The sequence below is a fragment of the Phyllobates terribilis genome, unplaced genomic scaffold (assembly GCF_046119375.1).
Source record: "Phyllobates terribilis strain yellow unplaced genomic scaffold, ASM4611937v1 Scaffold_3__8_contigs__length_932513732, whole genome shotgun sequence".
Lineage (NCBI taxonomy): Eukaryota > Metazoa > Chordata > Amphibia > Anura > Dendrobatidae > Phyllobates > Phyllobates terribilis.
In genome coordinates this window covers 730,115,735-730,133,242 of record NW_027362763.1, presented here as the reverse complement: position 1 = coordinate 730,133,242, position 17,508 = coordinate 730,115,735, and the positions used below count along the sequence as shown (strand labels likewise).

The following is a 17,508-nucleotide window of genomic DNA, read 5'->3' as shown; positions in this document are numbered from 1 at the left end:
AGGAAACTTTTTAGCAAAAATTCACATCAAGCCAAAAATCGAAATACCTTGCAGAAATTATGTAGAAATGGCTTGTTATACATATTTTTATATTATACCCCTTTCACATGTAAAGCACCATGGAATAAATGTTGCTATAATAACAAATAATAATAATAATAATATAAAGGAAATGAGATGTAGACATATTTTTGTTTTTTAGAGACATAACGGCTACAGCGTTAGATCATCTCCCTGTCCATGGACTGGAACACATCCAATTCCTAGTGGCAGAAAAATCCTATTACCTGAAGAAATTACCAGCTCTGGAGAAACTCACCAAGTTGGTAAAGGCACAGCTAACGTATCCCAGTCACTGCTGTGCTTTTACTAATATGAGACAAAAAGAGTAAGTGCTACATTATGTATCCTAAAATATAATCTTTGTATGAAAGTGTTTATTTACTATAATGCTCAGTTATATAGCGCCATCATATTCCGCGGCGCTTTACAGACATCACTGTCCCGATTGGGGCTCACAATCTAAATTCCCTATCAGTATGTCTTTGGAGTGTGGGAGGAAACCAGAGAACCCGGAGGAAACCCACACAAACATGGGGAGAACATACAAACTCCTTCCAGATGTTGTCCTTGGTGGGATTTGAACCCAGGACCCCAGCGCTGTAAAGCTGCACTGCTAACCACTGAGCCTCCTGTGTATGAAGAGATTGATAACTTGAAAATATTATTTCACTTGTCAATAGGGTAGGTCCATATACTGTCTAGCACTGATGGGACAATGTGTAAGAACATGTCTCACTGACAAGGTAAAACATAACACTGAATTATTAATAAATTGACACACAAAAGAATGGAGTAATGATAAACTGCAGATTTCCAAATAATTGAAAAAGGTTTTCAGCTAAAAATAAAATGTATGTCATAATCTTGAAATAATAACTTGTGAAACATACTGAAAGGTGCACCAATCTTCAGCTACAATTCCAGTGATGGGTCCCGGCGGGTCCTCTTCCAGTTACAGACACTGGACGGCATTTCTTGTGTAAGAAGATGACCAGAAAAGCTTGTGATGGAGGCTGGCACCCTGATTATTTCAATAGCCCCCTTTCTACATACTTCCAATTTTAAAAGTTATTAAAGAGCAACTCATAGGCCATTAAGACTTGCATTTCATGCGCCATTCAATAAGAGGCATGTAGCAATAAGATGTGCCGAATTGATTGAGAGGTGCACGCCACTGAATGATTTTGGTGCATTTTATCAGTGGTGTGTGCTGCCATGCACCTTGCCAGAAATGTTACTCCAGTCCTAGTGTAAGAAACACCGTTACATTTAATGAATTTGTTTGGAGGTCACTACCACACCCATTACGCTCCAGCTACTCCTATTTTACCATAACTGCCCAAAACTGCCATGAGAACACCAAAGGTAAAAAAAAAAAAAAAAATGTTGCCCAACTTTGTGTTGCACAAAAATTTAACAACCTTATAAGGTATTTTACCCCAGAATTCGTGCTGCTAGGAGGAATAAAGTTCATTTCCTCCCAGCAGCTGGGCTTTCAGTGCAGCAGCTGCAGGGCTTCAGGACTATAACCCCATATCAGCAGGTTAACCCCTTCAACCCCGGGCCATTTTCCGTTTTTGCGCTTTCGTTTTTTGCTCCCCTTCTTCCCAGAGCCATAACTTTTTTATTTTTCTGTCAATATCGCCATGTGGGGGCTTGTTGTTTGCAGGACGAGTTGTACTTTTGAATGACACCATTGGTTTTACCTTATCATGTACTGAAAAACAGGAAAAAAATTCCAAGTGTGGTGAAATTGCAAAAAAAGTGCAATTCCACATTTTTCTTTTTTTTTACCACGTTCATTATATGGTAAAACTACCCTGCCATTATGATTCTCCAGGTTATTACGAGTTTGTAGATACCAAACATGTATAGGTTCTTCTTAATTTAAATGGTGAAAAAAAAAATCCAAACTTTGTTAAAAAAAATAAAAAATAAAAAGTCACCATTTTCCGAGACCCGTAGCGTCTCCATTTTTTGGGATCTGGGGCCGGGTGAGGGCTTATTTTTTGTGCGCCAAGCTGACATTTTTGTTGATACAATTTTGGGGTAGGTACAATGTTTTGACCGCCCATTATTGCATTTTATTGCAATGTTACGGCGACTAAAATACTGTAATTTTAGCGTTTTGATTTTTTTTCTCATTACACAGTTTATCAATTGGATTAATTCTTATACTATATTGGTAGATCTGGCTTTTCTGAGCGCGGTGATACCAAATATGTGTATATTTGATTTTTTTTTTTTTTTTTTATGGGGCGAAAGGGGGGTGATTTAAACCTTTATTTTTTAAAATATTTTCAAAAACATTTTTTTTTTACTTTACACTTGCTTCAATAGAATTTGCAATTATCTGATCACCTGTGTGTAGCAGAAATGCTCACTTGCTATGACATTGATCGCTGGGTGGCGCTCATAGTATCCTGGCAATGACAACCTCAGGGGTCTCATGCAGACCCCAGGTTGTCATGCCAACCCATTGGCTACCCATGGTTAGGCGACACGAGCACCAATGGGTGGGACTTATAATGTCCTTCCGCCGCGGCCATGTTAAATGCCGCTGTCAGAGACTGACAGCGGCATTTAACTAGTTAACAGCCGCAGGTGGATCGCGATTCTATCCGCGACTGTTAGGGGCACATGACTGCTGTACATATCGGATGTCATGTCCTGGGAAAGGTGTGAGTTCGTCGCCGGAGCCTGCGCCAAAGGGAGAGACACAACATGTGCCGTACATGTACGGCACATGTCGCAAAGGGGTTAATAGCGTTTTTTTTCCGTGATGGGTTCCCTTTAACTAGTTTTTTATTGGCAAAACGTATAGAACATATAGTTTGAGGGAGATACCAGCTCACCTGTTGCGGTTCAATGTGCAGGAGCACGGAAATTTGTCCTGACCAGACATAGAACATTCAAAGGAAGATAAGGATGTTTCCGGCTCCAGTTAAAACAGTTCATTTATTAGAAATCTTTAAAATGACCCAGTTCCAGTAAATATTTACTGATATAAATTGTGTAATGCCTTGAAAACAAAATGACAAATTAACAGTCAATGGGGAGCAAAATCATCGAAGAACTTGATTGCTAGAATCCAAATCACCTAGAAAATCAAAGTAAAAATTTTTATAATTTTATACCACTCCAACTACTTGGCTGATGGTCTTTTACAGCTGTGTCCGACTCATCTTATGTAATGAACCATGTCCTGGTATCTGCTCCATATTCTTGAGACTGTACTGAGATGCAGCAAACCTTCTTGGGCCATCCTGGAGGAGCTGGAAGGAAACTGCCAGGAAGGATAAGGAGAGCGGAATTGTTGATGTCCACCACTTGCAAACCATTCCCTATTTGGGGGTTGTTTTGTTTTTGCCTCTCCAGTGCTCCTCTTGTCACTTTTATTTGCACCAAAGCTGGTGTCACTGATTCACAATCACTAACGATTCCTAACTGAATGGGTTGAGGAACGATAGAGTGTGGTGAATCCCGGATGCTGGTGCTGACAAAAGTATTTCCAGGTGGTGAGTGTAAAATATTTTCCAAGTTTATTTATGCTATAGATTATTTATATTATAGATATTATTTATATTATAGATTCTACTCCTTACTCGTTCCAGTCCTTCCTTTCATAATAGATTCTACTCTTTGCCTGAGGAATGAGTAGAATCCTCTCTGAAACGTGTTGCATACATAAACTTGGAAAATATTTTATGCTCACCGCCTAGAAATACTTTTGTCAGCGGCAGCACCCAGGATCCACCGCACCCTATCTTTCCTCAGTCCTCCATCTTATAGTGTGAACACAGTGGCTGGAGCAGCCACATTTACGATCTACACTATTCCACAGAGTTGTGCCACACACAAACCATCCAGATGTCACGCTAGGAATGGGGAGAACCCAGCATATAACGATGAGAAAAAGGAAGGGAGTCCTAATTCTAGGGAAGGCGGAGAGTAGAGGCCCCTAAACAGAACTACCAACAAGCCCTAACTCCCCTATCAGCCCTAGATAGGTTCTGAATCTATCGCCAAGCAGGATACCTAGCCCTAGCTGACCCTAAGGCTAGGCCCTAGGAAGGAAGTGGGAGGGGTGAGCACTAAGTCAGCCCCACTAAAAACTAAAGAACACAGGGGAAACAAAGAGGAGAATACACTTAGCTCCAAGATGACACAGGTGAAAGCTCAGTAACAATCCACGAAGAAACTCCAAGGTAATTCTAGTCAAATACTAGAATCCCAGGCGTGAATAGGTATACACGCTCTCACCAGCAAACTCTCTGAGGATCTGAGTGTATTTGAGGAAAAAGAAAGGAAGTGCTGATTAACAGTAGAAAGGTGAGGATACCTCAGGGTCCTAAAGGGAAAGGTATAATCCCCAAGCAAGGTGAGGATCACCACTGGGTCCTAGAGAGAAAAGTATAATAAAAGGATCAGGGAGATGTCTGGAAAGCCAAAAGCAGCGACCTTCTACAGCTGGACAACATATGACTGTCTGTCAGTTCTGATGCACCCGTGACACCAGGTGGGCGACCAACCCTCTGACTCACTCCCACCTGCTGTCAGTGATGTTGCCCGGTCTCAGAAGAAAAGTCTGCAGGCATTCTATGTGACTGCAGGCTGCCGAGTTGGTACAGTGTGCAATGTATCTTCCATGTGTGTCGGCATTCACATGAACTCTTGTATGCGATTTGCTTACTCATGCATGCAAGTCACACACATGTGGTCACATGACTGCCCACCCACACAAGGAATATTGAGTAACAGCAGACTTTTCTTTTGAGACTGGTCAACCCCTGTAGTTGACTTGGCATTATATGGTGGTGTGCCAGTGTTCCCTTACTATTTTTGAGCAGTGTAGATTGTGACGCCATACAGTGCCAACAGCAGCATTGCCTCTCCTCACCTCACGACCGTATCGTAACAGAACACTTTATCAAAGTACCAAATGCAATCCATCAATTTGGCTAAATTAGGAACTCTCCATTATCCAGCAGGAAAGGAGCTGAAGAAAATCTACATAAATGGCTTTATTATCCACTCGCAAGGTGCCGTATAAACCTGGCTCACACCATTACTCCGTTTCAGAGTTTTGTCATCTTTCCAAAGATAAAGTCGCCTGTGAGGTTGTGATAACTTTTCATGGCCCAACCAATAAAATCATCATCTTCACCGAAGCATAAACTTGTAGAGCAACAATAGTCTTTCCAGCTAAGGAGATCTCTGCTACTTAATAGTTGCGAACGTCTCAGCTTTTACTATGCACCGGACTGACATATCTTCACTCTGGAAAGATTTGTTAAACAGCCATAAAATCTCTTATTACTTCTCTCAGTGCAGGAAAGTATTTCACATCATTTTCCAACTTCAAATAAACTTATTCATTGTCTATTAAAAAGTTGTGCAATTTTCCAATATACCTTATGTGTTAATTCTGCAGAATTCTCACAATCTATGCTTGTGTAGTAGTGGGGAAATAGCTTCCCTCTGGCACTGAAAGAGTTAAAAGAGAATGTTCCCGATAGTTAGATCTCTCTGGGCTGCAGTTAGGTCCACTTAAGGGGTTAGCTGTGATAATCCAGCCCAGTATAGTAAAGGGGAACCCAGTGCTTTGGTTAGGCATAAGATGTGAATAAATGCCTTCTTGCTAAGATGTTTCCTTGTGGGCTGTATTGGTAACTGGCCACAAAATGCCACTGTCTCGGGTGCAGATGACAGGTTGAGTCTGCCAGCAGTATTGCAGACATTTAAGACAGTGAAGGGACAGAGGGAGGACACACCTTGTCTGTAGGGTGCCATGGCGAGCAGCGGCCACAGCTCGCCCACGACTACCTTGCTTGGGCACCTTACATTTGGCGTAGTCTGCAGGATGCGAGCTCCTCACATGAAGAAAATGGGGAAGAGCCAACTCAGAACAGAGAAGAAAGAGTGTTGCATGGGCCACAGCTCGCCCACGACTACCTTGCTTGGGCACCTTACATTTGGCGTAGTCTGCAGGATGCGCGCTCCTCGCATGAAGAAAATGGGGAAGAGCCGACTCAGAACAGAGAAGAAAAAGTGTTGCATGGGCCACAGCTCGCCCACGACTACCTTGCTTGGGCACCTTACATTTGGCGTAGTCTGCAGGATGCGCTCTCCTCGCATGAAGAAAATCGGGAAGAGCCGACTCAGAACAGAGAAGAAAAAGTGTTGCATGGGCCACAGCTCGCCCACGACTACCTTGCTGGGGCACCTTACACATGCTGTCAGCGAATGACGGCTTTTATTGTCTACTCCCGCACAAGACTACTGCCTATATGTGAGAGAGCTTTGATGTACTCTCACTGTAACAAGCCATGCAGCTGTCTTTCCATCCCATGGCCGGGACAGATTGTCATCATCTGGAAGTAAATAATGGAGGTTAACTGACTGCAAAGAAGGAGTATAGCTAAAGCAGAGGTGGAAAAATGTACCTGGATTCTTGAGTTGCAGGAAGCTTAAAGGGGTTGTCCACTTTCAGGAAAGTAGCCCTCAAACGTGTAAATTAGATGAAAAAAACTCAGCATGTACTCGCTCTCTATGGGTCCCGCCTCTGCCCTGATCCTGGTGTTTTGGATACAGCGATAACATCACGGCAAAATTATGCGTCATCACTCTAGCCAGCTAGTCACTGAGCTCAGCGTCACGTGCAGTCAACCTCAGCACCCGAGCACTGAATTCAGTAACCGATTAGAGTGGTGACACTGTAGACGTGATGTCACCACTGTAGTCAAAACACTGGGACCTGCTGAGTGGGTTGTATTTTACACAGTTTAGGGGCCACTTTCCAAAAAACCCCTTTAAAAGCCCATGTGACATATAAAAATACACCAGTATTATTGAAGGGATTCTGTCAGCACAAAATAACTGTTCAAAGCAAGCACAGGCTCTCGGTGCACCATTGACGTGGCTGAGCTGTTCAGTTCACCTTCCCACCTGCTCAGCCACGTTAATGGTGCACCAAGGGCCTGTGCTTGGTTTGAGTAGTAATTTTGTGCTGACAGTGTCCTTTTAAAGGGGATCTGTCAGCAGATATTTGCTATTTAATATGAGAGCAGCATAGTGTAGGGACAAAGAGCCTAATTCCAGGGATGTGTCACTTATTAGGCTGTGTCTTGTAGTTTCGATACAATCAGTGTTTTATTAGCATGAGATTATCTCTAGAGGACTAGGTGGCATGTGTAAGCCAGTCCAGTTAATCTGTGTAACCCCACCCCCGCCATTTATTGGCAGCTTGCTGATAATGTACAGTGTATGTCAATCAGTGGTGTGTGTGTGTGTGTGTGTCTGTCTGGAGGCAGGGTGGGAGGTGGGTTATACACAGAACAGACTTTTTCTACTGCTACATATGCAGCAGAGAAAAAATGGATGCCATGAAAACAATAGCAAGCAGTCCAGTAAGTTATACATCACTGGAATCAGACTCTCTACCCCTACACCATGCAGCCCTCAGATTCCATAGCAAAAGCCTAGTGACAGATTCCCTTTAACAGCCGAAGGTAAGTGGGGGGCCTCTTAATGTATTTCGATTGGAGTCCTGCAGCTTTGAATTATGTCTACAAGAGCTTGGAATCTGCAAAGAAATCAAAGTGTATTAGAAGATGCACAATTGTTTAATTGTTCCCCACAACAGCCACCAGAAGTGCTCCAATTCATGAGACAAGAGAATGGGTTGCTCTTCCCTTGTTTTCTGATTTTGCATTTGGAAATTGCAGAATAGGAGATAACTTTCAGATCAGTGGAGGTCCAACTACTGTGACTCCATAAATCTGATGAGCAGGGCTCTGAAGTGCCCCATCCGAATAGAGCGGTTGCATCGTGAGCACCACTGCTCCATTCATTCTTCATGAAACTGACAGAGATACCTGCGTACAGTGCTGAAATGTTTTACCAGTCCCATACGGAATAAATGGAACAGTGGTGCTCATGTGCGCCCACTGCTCAATTCTAAGAGGCAATTCAAAGCCGGTGTAAACGGGAACTGTGCTGACGATAATAATGATATTCCAGCCACACAGAACAATCATATTAATGATTGTTCTGTAGCCATTATGGTGGTTTTACTCTCTTTAGTAGTCGTCAGATCCACACAGGCACAAAGTTTCTTTATTAAAGTTCATAAATCTCCAGTATAATGGAAAACAAACAGCCTTTGCTCTGGCATAAAAGTAAGCAAAAATAAACAAACAGTCCATATGGCAATACAGGATCACAGAGTGGACTCACCTGTTTAAAATTAAGTCATAGAATCATAGAATCATAGAATGGTAGAGTTGGAAGGGACCTCCTGGGTCATCTGGTCCAACCCCCTGCTCAAAGCAGGATTCACTACATCATCTCAGACAGATGTCTGTCCAGCCTCTGTTTGAAGACGTCCATTGAAGGGGAACTCACCACCTCTCGTGGCAGCCTGTTCCACTCATTAATCACCCTAACTGTCAAAAAGTTTTTTCTAATATCTAATCTGTGTCTCCTCCCATTTAGTTTCATCCCATTGCTTCTAGTCTTTCCTTGTGCAAATGAGAATAAAGATGATCCTTCTACAATGTGACAGCCCTTGACATATTTGTAGACAGCTATTAAGTCTCCTCTCAGTCTTCTTTTCTGCAAGCTAAACATTCCCAAATCCTGCAACCGTTCCTCATAGGACATGGTTTGCAGACCAGTCACCATTCTGGTCGCTCTTCTCTGAACTTGCTCCAGTTTGTCGATGTCTTTTTTAAAATGTGGTGCCCAAAACTGTACACAGTATTCCAGATGAGGTCTGACCAAAGAGGAGTAAAGACCGATAATGACTTCACGTGATCTAGACTGTATGCTTCTGTTAATACATCCCAGAATTGTATTTGCCTTTTTTGCTGCTGCATCACACTGTTGACTCATGTTCAGTCTATGATCTATTAGTATACCTAAGTCTTTTTCACATGTACTGTTGCTTAGCTCTATTCCTCCCATTCTGTATATGCTTTTTTCATTTTTATTGCCCAGATGTAGTACTTTGCATTTTTCCCGGTTAAAAACCATTCTGTTGGTTGCTGCCCACTGCTCCAGTTTATTTAGGTCTTTTTGAATCCTCTCTCTCTCTTCTCTAGTATTAGCTATCCCTCCTAGCTTTGTGTCATCAGCAAATTTAATCAGTTTACCCTCAATTCCTTCATCTAAATCATTGATAAAGATGTTGAACAATACAGGTCCCAGGACGGAGCCCTGTGGTACCCCACTTGAGACATTCATCCAGCTGGATGTGAAGCCATTTACAACCACCCTTTGAGTCCGATCACTAAGCCAGTTATGAATCCACCTAACAGTTGCCTGGTCCATTGCATACTTGGTCATTTTTTCAATAAGGATGATGTGAGATACTTTGTCAAATGCTTTGCTGAAGTCAAGATATACTATATCTACAGCATTTCCCTGATCCACCCAGTCAGTGATTCTGTCATAGAAGGAAATTAAGTTAGTCTGACATGACTTGTTAGTTACAAACCCATGCTGACTCTGGTTAATCACTTCATTCTTATCCATGTACTTACATACATGTTGTTTAATAATTTGTTCAAAGATCTTTCCTGGTATAGAAGTCAGACTCACCGGCCTATAGTTCCCTGGGTCCACCTTCTTCCCCTTTTTGAAGATAGGAACAACATTTGCTCTTCTCCAGTCTTCTGGGACTTCTCCTGTTCTCCAAGAATTTTCAAAGATTATGGAGAGTGGTTCTAAAATTTCTTCTACAATCTCCTTCAGTACTCTGGGGTGTAATTCATCTGGACCTGGAGACTTGAACTCATTTATGTTAGCTAAATATTCCCTCACAATCTTTCTGTTTACTGATAACTTGGATTCCTCTATTCCTTTAAAAGGACAGTGAAGATCAGTTGATGTTACATTTTCTTTCTGAGAGAAAACAGATGCAAAATAGGAATTAAAAAGTTCGGCCTTCTCAACATCCTCTCTTACCATTTCTCCATTTTCATCCTGTAAAAATCCTATAGCATCTTTGACTTTTCTTTTACTTTTGACATACCCCCAAAATCCTTTTTTATTGCTTTTGACATCTCTTGCAAGCCTTAATTCATTGTCAGCTTTAGCTAACCTGATACGTGCCCTGCAGGATCTGCAGACTGCATTATAATCTTCTTTAGATATGCCTCCCTCTTTCCATTTAATAAATATTTCTTTCTTTCTTTTTAGCATGTGTTTAAGTTCTGTGTTCATCCATCCTGGTTTCCTTAAATGCTTCCCATTCTTCCTACTTTTCGGGATTGTTAACGATTGTGCTTTGAGAATCTCATTTTTAAAAATTTCCCATCCTTCCTGGACATTTTTGTCCTTAAGGACATCCAGCCATTGGATCCCTCCTATTCTCTTTCTGAGTCTCTTAAAATCTGCCTTTCTAAAATCTAACCTTGAAGTTTGAGTCTTCACATGTCTTCCTCCTCTAGTTATCCAAAATTCTATAATAGCATGATCGCTGCCTCCTAGGGTCCCAGCCACCTTTACCTCCTCAACCATTTCCTCCCTGTTTATAAGGATTAGATCCAAAGTAGCAGATCCCCTTGTTTTCTCCCCTACCTTTTGGAAGATAAAGTTGTCAGCAAGAGAGGATAAGAATTTGCTTGACCTGTTAGTTTTACTTGAGAGAGATTCCCAACAAATGTCTGGATAGTTGAAATCTCCCATGACCACTACGTCATATTTTTTGGAGAACTTGGTCATTTGATACATAAAGAGTTCATCCATATCTTCAGCTTGCCCAGGTGGCCTGTAGTAAATGCCTACAATGGTGTCCTTTCCGTTGTTCTCTCCTTGTATTCTTACCCAAACAGTTTCCACAGAACTCCCAGTCTCTGAAGCTTCAATCTCTGTGCAGATATACGCTTTTCTAACATACAATGCAACACCTCCTCCTCGTTTATCAAGTCTGTTTCTTGCAAATAAGTTGTATCCTTTTAGCCTTTTATTCCAATCATGTGTATCGTCCCACCAAGTTTCAGTGATTCCAATGACATCATATTCCTTTTCCTGCATTAGTAGTTCCAATTCTCCTTGTTTGTTGCCCATGCTTTGTGCATTTGTATAAAAACATTTTAGTTTGTGATTGGTTTCTCTTCCTCCCATATTTTTATTATTTAGATTTTTTTGTCTTTGTTCTTCTTTTCCACTTCCAGTAGCAGAGATCTCAATAGTATTTGTCAGCTGTATGGCTTTTTCTGGCCTTTTGCTTCCCTTCCCACATTGTTCTAGTTTAAAGCTCTTCTGATGAGTGTAGCAAGGCGACTTCCAAATACATGTTTTCCAGTCTTCGTAAGGTGCACCCCATCTCTAGCAAGTAGTCCATCGTATAGGTAATTCATTCCGTGATCCAGAAATCCAAATCCTTGTTGACGGCACCATCGACGTAGCCAGTTGTTCACCTGTAGAATCTTATTCCACCTCATTGTTCCATGGCCATCCACTGGGAGGATGGATGAGAAGACCACCTGCGCTCCCAATTCTTTCACTTTCTTGCCTAAGTCTTCAAAGTCACTGCAGATGGTTGCCAGGTCCTTTCTTGCGGTGTCATTTGTCCCCACATGTATTAGCAGGAATGGGTAGTGATCTGTAGGTCTGAAGAGTCTTGATATCCTGTCAGACACATCTTTAATTTTTGCTCCTGGAAGACAGCACATTTCTCTTGAGGTTATGTCTGGTCTGCAGATAGCGGCCTCTGTTCCTCTTAACAGGGAATCCCCCATGACCACCACTCTCCGTTTTTTCTTCACAACATTCTTCTTTCTCCATCCAGGAGGATTCTGAGGGCTTACAAGGTCATTCATTGCTGGCAAAGTCTTATCTTGCTGTATTTCTTCATGGTTCTCCTGTGTGAGAGCCTGGTACTGGTTCCTGAGCAGTATGGGTGCTGACTGCCTCTCGATCCTCCTGCTTCTGTGGGTCACATGCTTCCATTCCTCTGTTTCGTCAGGTGCAGTTCGAATTTCTTCTCTTTCTGAATCATGAAGAGATAATTCTGCTCTGTCTAAGAACTCTTCACTTTCCTTAATGATTTTCAAGGTAGTTAACCTCTCTTCTAGATTTCGCAACTTTTCCTCCAACAGGGACACAAGCTTGCATTTCTGGCATGTGAAGTCTGGCTTTTCCACTGGCAAGTCTGTGAACATGTAGCAGGATATGCAGCTCACCAAATGGCTCCTGGACTCTTCCATGTTCTTATTGTTAATGTTCTGAAAACAGTGAAAAAAGCTTAAAAAAAAAAAAAAAAAAAAAAAAGCTTAAAAAAAAAGCTTCTCAGGACTCCTCCCCTGGTTTACCGATGTCCTCTTTTCAGCTCCAACAGCCAAAATCCAGTGTTCTTTGAGCTCGCGGAGACTCTTCACTTACCCCAAAATGCAGTGGGAATATGCAAATTATCTCCTCAGGACTCCTCCCCTGGTTTACCGATGTCCTCTTTTCAGCTCCAACAGCCAAAATCCAGTGTTCTTTGAGCTCGCGGAGACTCTTCACTTACCCCAAAATGCAGTGGGAATATGCAAATTATCTCCTCAGGACTCCTCCCCTGGTTTACCGATGTCCTCTTTTCAGCTCCAACAGCCAAAATCCAGTGTTCTTTGAGCTCGCGGAGACTCTTCACTTACCCCAAAATGCAGTGGGAATATGCAAATTATCTCCTCAGGACTCCTCCCCTGGTTTTGTCTTAGTCAGCCTCTGGTAGAGACTGACCAGCATATACAAGGTATTTCCACCTCGACACACAGACCCCCAATGAGGTCGCACAATTGCCTTAAATAGGCCCTTCAAATCCCAAAGAGGAGGTATGGGAGCAACCAGTCCCACCCAGCTCTTCTATGTGTTCCTAAAAACCGGACCCAAAAATCCAGGCCCATTGAAAAACCCTCTCAGCAACTTATCATTGCTGGAGCCTTCTTTTCTGGGACTCACATCATTGAGGCTAGCCGACACATTCCTCCTATGCAGGACCTTGCCATCTGCTTTCCTACGCCATAGAATTGCCCTGTCTTAACAGGACATTAAATATCCACCAATTAACTTGGATATAGGCGATCAGTTGTCATTTAATGGTCATTTAATGACATGTCTAAATGGGTCCATAGGGTTAAAATGTATCTCCATTGCACCATTATCATGAATGAGCGATCCTAAGAATGCTAGGCTGCCAATCAGTCGACATATGAGCAAAACGCTCATTCAGTAAGTGAAATGTTCTTTTGTTTTGTTTCTCGGCAGCACATCATTCTGTCCTGTGCTACCGAGAATATAGCAGCCTATGCGCACTGATCAATCCATTACAGATTTCTCTGTGTGCATGTGCATCTAAGGCCGGATTAGCTTGTCTAAACAGGCTATTAGATGAACGCCGATCAGTAAAGAAGTAGCTGATTTGCGGTCATTTATTGTTGGCGGCTGGTGTAAACGGACCCTTAATCAACAAAAGAGTAATAACAACATAACAATCTTATGTTACTGCCTCGCATAAGACACTAATGGAAAAGTGTGGAACAAAGACTGTAGCACATGCCAATCTGAAGTTCCGGACTGCTGACTGTAAAGAAATATTACTGCTGTGAAGAGGCAGCAGGAGGAAGATCGATTCAGGACCTGCCACCAGAAAGTAAATTAAAAAAATGGCAACAAATGAATATAAATTAGAAATAAAAATGTACACTTTGTTCTCCTAAATATCCCAAAATAATTTTATAATAGTGCTCCTTTAACAAATCATCCAATTACTAAGTAATATACAAAGTGAGAACTTCTATTACTCATTCATTTACTATGTTAATGGTTAAAGCAAGGTTTTCGAGGGTCATATTTCACTGATGCCAGGGTCTTCCCAGCAGGTGTGAACAAATTCCTTACATAACTCAACAGCAATGATGTTAGCATTCCTTACGACTTTAATCAGAACATCATATTCAGTTTTCATTTTCGAACTTCTTACAAAGGACGCAGGTCATGAGGGTCCGAAGTATGAGAAGCGTGTTCTGCGGCCAATGAAAACAAACATTAGATTCCAATAGAAGAACCCAATACAGAAGGCCAACATTTTATCTCTTGCCCAGAGGATTCATAACCCAACTCTCTTAATCACTACCCCCACATGCCTATAGATTTTCTTTCACTACCCCTTAGAGCTCATGTCCTATTTGAATATGGTTACTTGGAGCCATGCTGCGTCACTCATAAAAGTCTAAGGCGTTCTGCTTTACCTCCACATGCCTAATATTTTATTAGAAGCATTTAAAAGTTGGGAAAAAAAAGTTTATAACCTATAAGAAATGCATAGGTCTACATCAATCTTCTTGTCCAAATGACCGTTCTTGTCCATTCCGTTCTCAGCTCCCCATCCTCTGTGCCCTTGTTACTCATATCGCATCAGTCATTTGTAATGTGGGTGCTGTTCCAGTATCTGCACGTCCTGTACTCACTCAGCTTCCCACTAGCAGAGCTTCATTTACTATTTAGAGATATATAACTAATACTGAGGCTAAAAGGGAATGTGTCATCACACAATGGAGACTATTCGGACAGGTGGGTTGCCTTCGGCTTCTCCCTGCCCGCTGACAGTGATTGACATGTTTTATTCTATACACACACACACAAGGAGAGACCTGTTACTAAAGGGGAGCGGGCAGGGAAAAGCCACGGAGGACCCGCCTATCTGACTAATCACCTGTGTGGCTCTGTCCTCGGTGGCTTCTTTGCTACTAAGCTTAATATTCAACAGATTATTTCTGTTCTGTAGAAATCACTTGGCAACAGTCTTCTTATCATCAAAAGCTGGATTACAATGAACCGCATATATGTTTATATATGTATTTATACACTGCTCAAAAAAATAAAGGGAACACTTAAACAACAGAATATAACTCCAAGTAACTCAAACTTCTGTGAAATCAAACTGTCCACTTAGGAAGCAACACTGATTGACAATCAATTTCACATGCTGTTGAGAAAATGGAATAGACAATAGATGGAAATTATTGGCAATTATCAAGACACCCTCAATAAAGGAGTGGTTCTGCAGGTGGGGACCACAGACAACATCTCAGTACCAATGCTTTCTGGCTGATGTTTTGGTCACTTTTGAATGTTGGTTGTGCTTTCACTCTCGTGGTAGCATGAGACGGACTCTACAACCCACAGAAGTTGCTCAGGTAGTGCAGCTCATCCAGGATGGCACATCAATGCGAGCTGTGGCAAGAAGGTTTGCTGTGTCTGTCAGCGTAGTGTCCAGAAGCTGGAGGCGCTACCAGGAGACCGGCCAGTACACCAGGAGACGTGCAAGGGGCCGTAGGAGGCCAACAACCCAGCAGCAGAACCGCTACCTCCGTCTTTGTGCAAGGAGGAACAGGAGGAGCACTGCCAGAGCCCTGCAAAATGACCTCCAGCAGGCCACAAATGTGCATGTGTCTGTACAAACGGTTAGAAACCAACTCCATGAGGGTGGTATGAGGGCCCGACGTCCACAGATGGGGGTTGTGCTCACAGCCCAACACCGTGCAGGACGCTTGGTATTTGCCACAGAACACCAGGTTTGGCAAAGTCGCCACTGGCTCCCTGTGCTCTTCACAGATGAAAGCAGGTTCACACTGAGCACATGTGACAGACATGCCAGAGTCTGGAGACGCCGTGGAGAGCGATCTGCTTCCTGCAACATCCTTCAGCATGACCGATTTGGCAGTGGGTCAGTAATGTTGTGGGGTGCCTTTTCTTTGGAGGGCCGCACAGCCCTCTATGTGCTTGCCAGAGGTAGCCTGACTGCCATTAGCTCCCAAGATGAGATCCTCAGAGCCCTTGTGAGACCATACGCTGGTGCGGTTGGCCCTGGGTTCCTCCTAATGCAGGACAATGCCAGACCTTATGTGGCTGGAGTATGTCAGCAGTTCCTGCAAGATGAAGTCATTGAAGCTATGGACTGGCCCGCCCGTTCCCCAGACCTGAATCCGATTGAGCACATCTGGGACATCATGTCTCGCTCCATCCACCAGCGTCAAGTTGCACCACAGACTGTCCAGAACTTGGCGGATGCTTTAGTCCAGGTCTGGGAGGAGATCCCACAGGAGACCATCCGCAACCTCATCAGGAGCATGCCCAGGCGTTGTAGGGAGGTCATACAGGCACGTGGAGGCCACACACAATACTGAGCCTCATTTTGACTTGTTTTAAGGACATTACATCAAAGTTGGATCAGCCTGTAGTGTGTTTTTCCACTTTAATTTTGGGGGTGACTCCAAATCCAGGCCTCCATTGGTTAATAAGTTTGATTTCCATTGATGATTTTTGTGTGATTTTGTTGTCAGCACATTCAACTTTGTACAGAACAAAGTATTCAATGAGAATATTTCATTCATTTAGATCTAGGATGTGTTATTTGAGTGTCCACTTTTTTCTTTTGAGCAGTGTATGTGTATATATATATATATATATATATATATATATATATATATATATAGGCATTTCATTGTAATCTAGCTTATATATTTATATATACAGCATATATATATATATATATATAGTGGGGGAAATAATTATTTGATCCCTTGCTGTTTTTGTAAGTTTGCCCACTGACAAAAACGTGAACAGTCTATAATTTTAAGGGTAGGTTAATTTTAACATTGAGAGATAGAATATCCCAAAAAAAATCAAGAAAACCACATTGTTTAAATTAGATACATTTATTTGCAGAGCATAATAAGATTCATTCTCTTTGCCAAATTCAAATTTCTTCAGGAAACTTGCTCCTGTTCACACTGGAAGAATCACCCTACAGGTTGCCTTTAATTCCACCGCATACCATTAGGTGACATTACAAGATACACGTACCCAGTGTTGGACTGGGTAGATTATTAAATGAATAAGATGCTGCCTTTGTCTGCACATAGTGTTTCAAGTATATTGTGCCAAGTACTGCTCATATAAGAGGGAGATGGCCCACCGGAGGATTCTCCTGTTCTCCTGTGGGCCAGTCCAAGCCTGCACATACATATATACTGTTTAGTGTTGTTTTTACAGGATCTAGTTGTATTGAAGAACCTATATGGATCCATACCAACAATATAGACGTTGCCATAATGTAAAATATTAATATCATGTAACTACAAAGCATCATTTCAGTACATCCATACCAATTCTTAGGAGTAGCTTTTACGGTTTTAATGATGTATAATTTCAATCCATAATTACATAAATACGAGATTAAACCTGGCACACAATTAAGTCATATAATGCGGCTACGGTTTAGCTGCCCAAATGCATAAAAACAAGGCTTGATTACCACATTGATAATTACTATGATAAAACAAATAGCATTTTCACTTGTTGGCAGGAAACTAATAACATATTAAATTTGATTTCTTTTACACATTTATTTAACTCCTGTGTGACATGACAGCAGTGACGCTGCGGGAAAAGAAT

At 42.1% G+C, this 17,508-nt stretch overlaps 1 protein-coding gene across 1 annotated transcript in view; it reads left to right on the top strand.

Moving 5' to 3' along the window:
- LHCGR (luteinizing hormone/choriogonadotropin receptor) overlaps positions 1 to 17,508 on the top strand; it is a 364,204-nt gene that overhangs the window by 306,215 nt on the left and 40,481 nt on the right. Inside the window, exon 9 of the mRNA XM_073672096.1 lies at positions 203 to 388. Within this exon, the coding sequence (XP_073528197.1) occupies positions 203 to 388 (186 nt within the window). The remainder of the gene's footprint in view (positions 1 to 202; positions 389 to 17,508) is intronic.